The 12401-nt window shown below is 50.9% G+C and overlaps 1 protein-coding gene across 4 annotated transcripts in view; it reads right to left on the bottom strand.

The window, feature by feature from the left end:
* The window catches only part of MACROH2A1 (macroH2A.1 histone), a 79139-nt gene that overhangs the window by 45692 nt on the left and 21046 nt on the right, over positions 1-12401 (bottom strand). For all 4 annotated transcript variants that reach the window (XM_040444519.1, XM_040444521.1, XM_040444518.1 and 1 more), the window contains exons 5-6: positions 1587-1693; positions 962-1159 (exon numbers count right to left, since the gene is read on the bottom strand). In XM_040444519.1, coding sequence (XP_040300453.1) covers positions 962-1159; positions 1587-1693 — 305 coding nt within the window. The remainder of the gene's footprint in view (positions 1-961; positions 1160-1586; positions 1694-12401) is intronic.

Here is a 12401-nt window from a genome sequence, read left to right on the forward strand (position 1 = left end):
ATTTCCACCAGCTACTACTGAGGGTCTCACAAAACAGCCAGGTTGCCTTCTGCCAGGGATAAATTCCTCCTCGTCTGGCTGGAGACCAGAAGGATCACACCTGAGGGGGGGCCCAGGGCAGGGCAGCTTACATTCCATTTTACTGATGATGAGCTTTCACTGCACTGTCCCTCATTTGTTGGCCCCGGAGGTTCTGACAACAGCTCAAAGGCGGGGACGGGTGAGGGAGGAACACGGAGCACGTGTTCCAATTGCTTCCAGTTGCACCCGCCCTTGATTCTGCTGATACTCAGACAGGTAAGAGCAACCACCTGCAGGCCCAGACCTCCCGAGGGGGGGCTGCTGTGCTCCATGCAGTGAGGAGCGAACATGGGGATCAGCTGGCCTGCCCCACCCAAGAAAACATTAGGTGACACTAATGAGAGGGCTTCACTCACCACAAAAAGACCAGCACCTAGGACCTGCTCGGTGTAGGCTGGGTCTGGTAGGGGCACCTGAATAACACATCTATTTTTCTCCTTAACAAGGCAACCATCCTACAGAGCCAACTGTCCGAACCATCCTACTGGAAGATGCACAGTGGAGGACACGCAGGCACAGTAACACAGTGACAGTTCCGAGAGGCAGCCAGTACCTGTGGGTAGGACCCGACGGCAGCCACCCCTAGCACAGGAAAGCTCCTGCACACGCAGGTCCCTTCCCAGAGGTGGAAGCATCTCCCTGGCAGGCCAGGAATGGGCTCTTCCAGCCTGGGGCTATCTGCCCCAGACCCTCCTCACACCCCCTTGCCTACCGGGATCCGGTCCCCCAATTCTGCCCACCTGAGCTGGACTAGCCTCTCCGCAAGCAGCTCCCATATGTTCCTCCTTAGTCCTTGGAGAAGTCTCAGCACAAAGGAGCCACTCATGACCTCACCTGCTTGCACCTGCCCCAACCTGCCCACTCCTGCCAAATCACATACCTTGGATTTCCGAGCCCCTTTCTTGCCTCCTGCTTTCTTAGACACGGGCTTCTTCTGGGATGGAGACTTGGCCTTTTTGGCTGGGGGTGGTGTGATGATGGCTTCCAACTTCCCTTTGGATCCTCGTTTCTTTGCTAGCAACTCCGGATGGATGTTTGGTAACACTCCCCCACTGGCTATGGTGACTCCTTTTAGCAGCTTGCAGGAAAATCAAAGTAGCAGATGGTGAGCCAGCCCACCCTGTCTCTGACCTTCAAGAAGCCGGCCCTGCCCATTCACATTCTTGCTTTGGGTTGGGATGAAGAGCTCCTTCATCCACGGGATCTACAAGGATGCTGATGAGACCCAGGCTCACTATACAGGGAATAAGTCCTCAGGGTCCCTCACTCTGGTGAAATTTCACTATCTTTCCTCCAGGGAGAGCCAAATACCTTGTTTCATTCCCTCCTGCTCCCAAATAAAGCCTGGAGGAAGAACTGCCATGGGGGTGGAGAAGCTGCTAACGGTCCAAAATGCAGCCCAAACCTCTGAGAGCCAGCCAAACACCAACCTCCCTCCGTCTCTCAGCCACTGTGACTGCCTGCACAAGTGTCTGGCGTGCGGGACGCGGAGGAGAGCCCCATACCTGATTTAGCTCTTCGTCGTTGGCCACGGCCAGCAGGATGTGCCGGGGGGTGACCCGCCCCTTCTTGTTGTCTCTTGCTGCGTTGCCAGCCAGCTCCAGAATCTCAGCTGTGGGGAGCAGAGGGGTAGAGCAGCTGGTTATGTTAGAGCATCAGGGGGTCCCGGGCATCCTCCTGATCCCCCCCACAGTTCATGGTGCTGTGAATGGGCACAGGCAGCAGCCTCATCAAACAGCTGCCCTGAGGTATGAAGCTGCAGGGGTCCTGCCTGGCCACACTTTGAGCGAAGCCACAGAGGTACCGAACGGAGCCAGGAGGCCCCCAGTCCATCTCCTTTGTTTTGGAGATGCGAACACGGAGGCTTAGAGGGAAGGGAGGAGCTGAGGGTCTCTGGGTGATAAGTGGTGGAGCTGACATGTGAACCTGTTTCCCAGAATGGGCTGCCCGAAGTCGGCACTCCACACGTCACCAGGACCGACCCTGCAGAGCCACAGTGCGACCCTGAGAGGCAACCGAGCACCATAAGCAACGGCTCATGCATGTGTCCACGGGACGGTGGGGGGAGGTGGCTGAGCAAATCTATTGACCAAAGCAATGTCCAACACTGCACATTCACACTCAAAGCCAAGAAAAAAAAAGTTGTAATAGTCATTCTAGAGAAAAAATGAGATCTGAATGTCAACTGGATATTAGATACTAAACGATTATTAATTTTCTGGGGTGTGACCATAGCATCAGTACCCTGTAGAGAACACTGTTCGTAGGAGATACTTGCCCAAGTACTTGGGAGTGAACTATCTTGATGTCTGCAATTTAGTCTCTCAAACAATTCTCACAGACGCCATGGAGTAAAACTAACATGGGGATACGCTACGTGCTGTTAAATCTAGGTGTGTGACACAAGCGTCCCTCCTTCAGCATTCTGTATGCTTGACACTGAAAAAAAAAATGTTACCAGCTAGCAAGCTAGGAGTTCGGTCCCTGGTTGGTGGTTAGTCAAAGTCCCCTGGCCGGTCCTTCGGGGCAGGCTCTCACTGGACAGAGTGACAGCTCTGCCACAGCACCCAACCCGGGGGGACAGCCAGTGCCCTTTGGCAAGAGGGTTTTTCTCCCTGGCAGCACAATGCTCTTGCTGTCAACATCATCACTGTGTCCTCATTTCCTTAACCCAGACTGTCTCAAAATGTATCTTACACCCCCTCCCCATGTCTGCAATTCTGCCCATGCCGTGGTCCTCTGGGACCGGCTCAAGCCTGACCTCTTCCTGGTACTAAAGATTTCCTAGTATTCCAGGTCACGGTGTCAACACTGGATGCCTCCAGCAAAGGCAAAACTGAGACTCATTACAAAGTAGGTAGGGCAAACCTTCTAGCTAAATGAAAATCCTGTCTTTAAAGTCTACAATATTCCATGGTACACATCCACAAGTGCCAAGTGCCGAATCGAATGCAGTAACTATGGTGCGTGTAGAATGCTGAAAAATTGCTTGGCTACTCACACAAACTCTCATATTGGTAGAAGTGAAAAACCAGTCACACCTTGGACAGGTTTCCACTCTGAACCCAAGGCAGGACTTCATTTACTCCATAATCCCGTCAGTGAGCACACACGAACACTGGAGGCACCACAAGGCCCCTGGCCACCTGATGCTCCCAGGCCAGTGTCCCTCATGTTGAATTTCACAGTTGAGAGTCACCAGAGTGAGGCCCGGGGAGGGCCTGGGACAGGAGGAGAACCAGCCCACTTCCCACCCTGACTCGTTAGTCTCAGCAAGACTGTTTCCCAGCATCCTGAGTGCAGGTGCAGGGGGAGACAGCCCCTCCAGCCATTTCACTGAAGCCTCCCTGTAAGTGATCATGGGGGAGTGTCTCTATGCCTAGCACAGATGGGCCTATCTTGGCCAATGCAGAAGAGAAGAGGGTGCTTGGGATGCCTCAGTGGCGCCAGGCCCCAGAGGCCATGAATGCAGAAATGAGCCCACCTCAGGCTTCTTCCTACTGTGTTCACTGAGGAGGCAGCACACCTGTAACACTACTGTCCTGCCCATGGCTGGCGAGGAGCTGAAGTGGGAGGCTCACCTGGTGTGAGCACAGGCTCTAGGAGTGAGGGCAGAGGGAAGACAGTGAACTGTGGCCATCTCTGGCCGGAGACCAAGTGGCAAGAAGGCCAGAGAGGAGCAGGTGGCACCACAGAACTGAAGGCCATCTGGCATTCTTCCTGGCCTCAGCCATCCCCTCCACTCCTTGCCACCCCTCCCCCCCCCCCACTTTCTGACACCACAGGGAAACATGGGGCCATCCATATCTGCAGAGCCAGAATGCACACAAGGAGGCTGTTGGATTACAACCTTTTCCCAATAAGGTGCTAAGAATGCTTTACCTGGCCTGCATTAGAGACCCACAATGGAGCCGGAAGTCCTCTGGCATAATGGATTGAAAGGATGGCTTCTCAGGCACGTGGACGTGGCCAGTTTCCTCTTCCCGCCCCCAGAGTGTCAGTGGAAGGCTCTCTCCCATGAGAAGGCACCATGGCCACTGTGGGCAAGGGCTGTGGCCTTAGGTTAGGCAGCGCTGCTTTAACTTTTTATGTGTGCAGTGAAGATGGTGATGACAGATGCAAAGACTCAGAAGGTGGGTTTGGGCCGCTAATTTGGGCGGGAGACAGGCAGCATGTACAAGCATTTAAAGTACAGGAAGGACTGCGAGCAGCACCCGTGGCACAGCAATCTGGAAATGAATTCTCTAGGAATTTCCCCCTCGCTTCCAGCAGCGTTTGTGCCCCCGCCCGCTGCGCTCTTGCTTTGTGGCTAAAGTTTCTAATGGCCTGAGCTTCCACGCTTGGGCCATCGCAAGGCCTGCACTCACTTACTGCTAAGTCAGCACGGATCCACATGCAAGCGACACTGAGGGATAGGTGTGTTGAGTGGGATGAGGAGCAGTGTAGCTCCTTGGAAAGAGCCAGGCTGTCACTCCTCTGCCTCCTTCACCAAGGAGCAGGAAAATCCCCAACTCTTTTCTGGCTGCAAACCCCATCCAGCATTCAATCTGCGAGTGCCAAGAGGACTGGCCCTCCTGCCCTCTAGCCCTCTACTGCCAAAAGGCAGGCCCTCAGCTCAGCCTGTGGGGAGGGAGAGGAGGTGTGGCAGGTGGGGAGAACAAAGAGGGGCACATATTCACACTCCAGCTAGTTGAGCAAGAGCCATACGTTCAGTTGACTCCTGCATGTTTTCCAGAGGGTAGTTACCATAGCAACTCCTTTGTCAAGGGACACACAAGACAGAGCACCTCTGAGACACACCTTTTATGAGAAGCCTGTTCCACACCCGACCGTGCCGTGCACCGCAGCAGGCAGAGAGCCGGGGCAGTTCACAGCAGCCAAGAAAGACGGAGGCCGAATCTGACAGCTAACAAAGGCAGGAGCCCAGAGCACGAACTCAGCCCTGGCCAAGTCTCCATAAATGCCCCCCCTGTAGTCCTCAGGCCAGTTTCAGAAATAGCAATCACAAGGGGCTTTCCTGGCCAGGAGACGGCTGCCCGCCGCAGGCGGAGAGGAGAGGGCTGCAATGCCAGCTGCTCGGCCCTATGCAACAGTCCCCATCTGCTCTGCAGAGGGAGTGGGTGCTGGCTGCTGGGGAACTGGGGCAGGGCACATGCCACCAAAGGAGATTTCCTCGTTCAGTTTCCTTCCTAGCAATTGATCCCGTCTTTGCAAATGACAGCAAGGGCAGGGTCACGGAAGCCTAAGGTCAGAGCTGTTATGTAGGTTCCTGCCACGGCCCCCACCACATACACAGTGGGAAGGGCTCATGCCCCCACAGACAAGGGGGAGGGGTAGTCCTGGGCCAGCTTCAGCTCTGTCTTAACCTGAATGGAAACCATGCCTTCCTGCAAGGGACGGTTTCCTACACTTGATTCATCTTGTATTTTGGAAGGTTTTGTCCATCTCTAAAATTTTTTTTTTCCCTGCCTACATTAAGAGAAAAGGATTCTGGGAAAGACAATCCAGAAAGCACCAGATCTACAGACACAAGTCCTTTTCTCTATGGTGTCCAGAGCTTCATGGTTGGATCCTCCTTTGGAGGCTGCTTTTAGGAGCTACAACCCTGTGGGCGGTAACCAATACAAATGGAATCTGCAAGAAACCACAGGAGGAAACTGGGCAAGAGCAGTTAGGAAGAGAAAAAACAGACCCCTTACCAGGTTCTCCACCCCCTCAAGCCATGTCTTCCTGGCCAGTGATGGGAAAACTTTTGTTACCAATGACCAAAAATGAACTGGTTTGGGCCCAAAGGGTCAACTGGTTTGGGGTCAGCCTTGGAAAGGACTCTAAGGGTGGTAAGGTTCCCAATGATAAATGCTGTAAAGGGTAAAGGGGACATGTTGAATGACAAGTAACAGTGGCCGGCTTCTGAGCTATTTTTTTTGTTTTGAGACCTTTTTGTTTGTTTTAAGATCTAACTCACAAAACACCCAAGCGTCTCTGGCTCCCACTCCCGGCCAGGGCCAGTCTCTGGCAAGTAGTGAGCCACTGAATCCATCATTTGTAGTGGCCCAGACCAGTAATGAGACCTTATTCTCTACTCATAGCAGCAAGCACTGCAGACACCCCTGGGCCCCCCAGCCCCCAGCCTCATGGAACGTGATCTCTTTAAGGCCACTTGACAAAATTCCCACAGCCGTGAATAATGGCATTATTTGGCAGCCTTTTCAGCTATACACCAGCTGTCTGAACGTGAATACCTCTGACAGGTCTACTTTCCAAGTTCACCCAGAGACCAAAGGCTTAGTCTTTCCCCACCCTGCCCCCCACTACCCCCCCCCCCCACACACACACATCTTGAACTGAACCCTATCTGTTGTATTGAAGCATTCCGTCTATCTTCCTTTAGGGAGATGAAGTCATGGCTTGCAGAATTAGACTCCTAACAGCTAACAGGTGACGTGTGGAGGCTGAGCCAAACTCTAAACACAAACCTTGCGAAGACTCAGGGGCTTCTCCAGAGCTGTTTGAAGCATCTCCGTTAACAAAAGAAATATTGAAAATAACAACCAGAAATCAAAGGAAAGCAAATGCTCACGTAATCCCAAGGAGAAAACAGATATTTGCTACAAGGCCAACAACATGACGAGCAATCTGTTTATTGTATTTCTTTCAATTCATCGGGCCTCCCTCAGCAGTTCACGGAGTTCAGAACTGTTTTACACCATTCTGGAAAGCTTTAACCCAATCAACTCCAATTGGAGAGGAAATGCTAAGAGTTTCCTGCATCCCGACTGCACCACGAGTTCCTCCAATTCCCCTGGGGGCCCAGAATCCACCGGCCCGCACCTCACCTTTTCAGGAGATGAGCGGCAGAGTCTGAAGCCTGCTAAGCTGTCAACCCAGAGCTCCAGGGCCTCACAGGCCACAGCAAAGCTCTCCAGTCTGCCTGTCCCGGGGCCTCAAAGGAACTGGGGATTCCACAGAGAAAATAAAACCGACAGCAGTAACAGAAGGTAGCATTTTCTGTGCAAGATGCAAGGTATTTTGTAACAATGAGCCATTCTGCTGCTTTTCTGCAGATGTTCCAAGTCTGACACATACTGTCCCTTGCTGTTAAGCCCACGTTACAGACCCCTCCTAAAAACCCATGAGCATCTGGTCTAGTCTCCCACCTTCCCCACGTCTCCCAGTAAGACAGAAATACAGCTTAATTTGGGAGTTTCTAAAGTAAGCTGGTTCTTAGACTTCCAAGTAAAAAGTAGGTCATTCTACATGATACAGATTAACAAAAAGGAGATCTCATTCTTGACAAACATGACCTTCCTCTAACCCTGCAACCCAGCCCAGTGCCTGAGTACCTTCCCTTTCTGGAACATCTTCCTGGATCTTCCCCCAAGTCTCCAGCACTTCTGTATAAGCTTACCTCCTCGGTCTGTCTTGAACGGAGTGCAAGAGCCACAAAGGGCAGCGTGCTAGAACTAGGGTCTGCTGTCAGACAGCCTGGGTATGAATCCCAGCTCCTGCACCTTGCTGTGAATGGCCAACGCACACCCAAGGCAGGCTTTCCCTCTCTATAGAAAGGGGATAAAAATTAGGTCACTCCAGGGCTGGTGAGGATTAACGAGTTACCAACTTCCATGGTTGGAGCATGGTTACATAAATGTAAACTACAGTTATTGGGGCTACAACCACACACTTCATTTTTTAAAAAGTGTAGCAGGCTGGATTTCCAGGAGAAGAAAACTAAACTTCCTATTCCTCAGTTTCCTCCTACCACACTAACGGCCTAGCTAAACGGATAGATGCACGTGCATGAGAGTTGGAAGGAGAAGAAGGAGGAGAAAAGCAATATAGAAAACCTGGTGTTTCCTTGCCCGATAGTTTACTCTTTGCTGTTACACTTAACAGTTTACATATGTTTGAAAAACGCACTTGAACCTGATTAACCTTGTGGCTGCCAGACTTACCTTGATAGAATGCAGCACCCAGGGCGGCCCCACAGGCAGTCTCTGCCTGGGGATGGGGTCTGAGGCTGTTGTCTGACCCCCACAGAGTGCGCCACAGCAGGGGCAGAACCAAAACCGTTTGCTGAGACAGCACAAGTCAAGGCCCAGGAAGGTAGGTGGAAGGATGAGGTGCGGGGGCGGGCCCAGGAAAGCCTGCTCTAACTCTCCCCACCCCTGGCTGACAGCTGGGCCAGGCCCTCTGCCCTCCCACTCACTCCCTTTCAAGGACGCCAAGTTAATCTTCAAGGAAGCGGTTAATATGTGTGTTTGTTTTGATACGGAAAATCACAGCCATTTGTTCTTAATTCATCTCGGGAAGGGGCGAACAATCAGATGTCTGCTGAAATGAAAAGATCTGAAGGGGGTAACGTAAAGAGGAAACTCACTGCAACAGCCCTGACGTGGTGACACTTCCCTGACAGAGGGACGTTTAAGGAGGAGAACAAGAAGTGCTCGTGGGGCGGGCTGCCCTCCTGCGGGGGCGGAGGCGGTGCCTGTCCTCCGCACTTGGGCGCGCATGCGCGTTCACGGACCTGTGACGCAGACATGCGTACTCTGAGTGGAACGCCATTGGGGGAGAGCATTTTGCTCTACCCTCTTTGGTGCTGTTTCCCTTATGCACAGTTTGTCTTTTCAAAATGTCAGAAGTGAAATGAAAACGCAGCGTGAATTAACAGAGGTAACTATGGTATGTGCACCGCCCCCCTCCCCACCGCACCCCCAGCTTTCGCAACTCTGGGTCACAGGCGCCCCCCCAGGCCCTGACAGCTGTCACAGCCTGCTCAATCCTGCTTCTCACAAGTTATGAGCATTGGACTTTTTAGGTTCTTTGCATCACCGACTCTCTTTAGAGCAGTATGAGGGCACTGACTTCCTCTCTCCTAGGGCTCTTTTCGCTCCTCTTTCCCCCAGCACCCCACTTGTCCTGCAGCTGCTACAGCCAGCACCTCGACAGTGACCTGACCGCCCCTTCTCTATAGCCCAGCACAGGTCATGCCAACGGCCACGGCCCTTCTTGTGTTCAAACCCATCTCCTTCCTGTCGGTGACTCCTCACCCCTGCAGGACCCCTGTCCCCTCTGCCCATGCCAGGCCACAGGACCCTGCAACTGCTCAGGGCCTGCCCCTCTTGGGAGGCCTTGTCTGCCTCCTTCACCAGGCTGTGGCTCCACCCAGGACCAAGCCAGCCTTAGAGGACTGGGTGCATACCATCCTCCTGTGACGTCCACTGGAGACAACGGAGATGTGCAGTATACTGAGGGACCCTGAGACCCCCATGCTGTCCTGGTAACTGCTAAGGTCTGAGCTCCTGAAGAGAGCCTACAGGAGATGCTCTTCTAGAGACGGGTCACTATGCTGAGTGGCCTCGCAGAGGTTACTTACACTCTAAGCCCCAATTTCCTTCTAAGCAGAATAGGAAGTGTGAGGATCCTGTGAACTACCAAATGTGAAGCACTCAGCCAGTGCCTGGCACATAGCAAGTGCTCACTATAAGGCAGATGTTTCATTCCTTAATCGCTCTGCCTTTGCCTAGCACTGAAAGCACCGGCCTCCATGCCCCCAAAGCTAGCATTACCACAAGCCACTCTCAATCTGGAATGGGGACCTGCCAGGGCCTGGGGAGGAGGCCGGAGGGCAAGGAAACCAATGCTCCTCCAGGTAAAAGCCCTCATTTTCTGATACTGACTTTCAGCAACCAACAGCCAGATTTACAGAAGCAGCAGATAAATGTTAACCAAAGACTACCTTAGTTACCAGTTACCACAAGGAGCATCCGTCAGGACAGACATGGCAAGGGAAGCCTACGATTAGCCTTTTACAGAGGCTCTGGATTCCCACATGGCTCCCACAGTCCTGCAGGCAAGAAATGTGGGCTCTGGCAGAGCAAGAGCCTCCTTGTAATGAGGACGACATTCATAAATGTCTTCTGTAAAGGCCACTCTACAAATGTCTCCCTGTGTACGCGGGCATGACAGTAATCCCGTGAGACGACACCTCAGCATCAGGCGCCGTCACAGGCCTCTGAAGTACCAGGCAACATGCTCTTCTGGCCACCACACAGAAGGCACTTGCCTAAAAAGGAAGGTGGGACATAAAATGAAGGAGGGAAGACATAAAGGAAAGGAAGGTGGGAGCCAGGGTCAGAGCTGCAGGCAGGCTGAGCAGCCTGGCAAATGCAAGGAGAGTCCCTGTTATCCTCTTGGCAGCTGGAACTGGAGGCGGCTGGGGGGTGGGGTAGGGGGGACGGGAGAGACAGGGAGATGGAGTGAGGCGCACTGTCCTGAATACCCTTTGGGTCTGTCTTCTTGCTACAACGTATTTATAGCTCTGAGGAGTGGCTTTTCACTTTCACGATATTTTATTCTAGGTTGACTAGACATAGAGGCCCTCAGGCAGGGAAAGAAAGCAAGAGGACTATAAATATGTTTTATTAGTTGCTGATATTTTAACGGGAAGATATCAAGAGAGAAGATATTTGTAGAATTCTTATCACTTCCTTCTCCTTTTACTAAGTAGTTCTTTAAAGCCATTCTTGGTGGTCATCCACAGAGAGACCCTGGGGTACTTCTAGCATGGCTCCTGGGATGCTGCTATTTAAGTCAGTGGAGTGGCTCCTCGCTTCCTCTGCTTTTCAAGGTACAGACATCCTCAGTGGCTTTTGTGTCAGAAGTGAGAGATCAGCTCTTGATAAACTTCCCACGCCTTCCCATTTGCCACCAACAGCTGCCTGACACTTGCTGTTGCTCAGGTCGGTCTGGCCCCCGATGCCTGGTGTCATTAGCATAACCCTAATTATGCCACATTTAAAAATCCAGGGGTCTAGTTCAGCTCCCATCTCATCAATTTCCTGGCAGCCTGTGACCTTACCGACATTCCCTCCTCCTGAAATTCATCCCTGTAGCTGGTCTTCCTACCTTCAGTAAAAAACTATTTACTAAGCGGCTGCAGAATGTAAGCCCTCATGCTGGTAGCTGAGCATACAGTGATGGGGGAGGGGTGGGGAAGGCACAGTTCCAGCCCCCGGGGTCACAAATACGACCTCCGATATGTCTGACCCATCACAGACACTCAGTACAAATCTTCTGAAATGAACACGGATTCTTTCAACTTTCAGCACCCAGCCCGGCACCTTGCACCTGGTTAGAGCTTGGTAACTCCTTCACCAATAGGTCATTAAGGATGGATCACTAAACAAGTACACTAAGCACTTGCACCACTGAGACCGTGATTAAGGATGGAAGTACAGGGACATTCTCCAAAGCACTGGCCTGGTTTCATGTATTAGAGCCAACACTCAGGATCCATGGCAGGCAGTATGAACTGAACTATAAAGCAGTCATCCAAGAGGAAAGTCATCCCAGCCCCCTGATGGTCCAAGATCCAGGCAGGTCTCACCTCACAGTCTCAAGTGAGGTCTCAGGGTTGGCTCAGGGGCCTGGGGGGTACTGGGGAGATCAACAACCCTCAGATTCTCCCAGCCAAGATTCTGGCTCAAATATCAGTGTCAGTCTGTGCACATCACATGTACCCATTATCCTGATTCATTATTTCTTGGCATTTCATATTTTAGATTTTGAAATGAAAACGGAGAAGAAAAATATCTTTAGAAAGATAGATAACTTACATATAACTAATAATACTGTCTCCTGGGAGAACTGGGTAGGAAAAAGAGCACGAAGGGAAATGAATGTCTCACTGTACGTCCAGGGGAACATGGAAATTTTAACCATTGGTACACATCACTTAGTAAAGAAAACAATCAAAGACAATAAAAGACCTACCAGATATGAGAAACATAAAGTATGTAACTAGACAAACCAATGAAACAGAAAATAAAGCCCAGAAATAACCCTAAATATATCTAGAAATTTCACGTATGGTAAAGGTAGCATCTCAGATTACCAGGGAAAAGAGGAGATACTCAATTAATTGTGTTGAGAAAACTGGGTAACCATCTGAAATAAAATTAAGTCAATCCTTATCTCACACTATGTATCAGGATAAATGGATCAAAGTAAAAATGTAAAAAATTAAAACATAAAAATACCAAGCAAAAGCACAGGGGGAATTCCTTTGTAACCTTGAAGAGAGGCAGACTTTATGAACAACAAAATCTGGCAGAAATAGATTTATGAAGACTTCCATTATTAGGATAATTCAGATAAACTTGACAATCATTCCACAATATGTATGGATATCAAATCATCACATTATATGTTTTAGATATATACAGTCATATTTGTCATTTTCCTTGATGAAATTGAAAAAAATGAGCTATTCAAATAAATACACAATAACTTTAGTTAGAGAAATAATTTTTAGAGAAAAC

Source organism: Herpailurus yagouaroundi, unplaced genomic scaffold (genome assembly GCF_014898765.1).
Source record: "Herpailurus yagouaroundi ecotype Mexico unplaced genomic scaffold, PumYag 192, whole genome shotgun sequence".
Taxonomy (NCBI): Eukaryota; Metazoa; Chordata; class Mammalia; order Carnivora; family Felidae; genus Herpailurus; species Herpailurus yagouaroundi.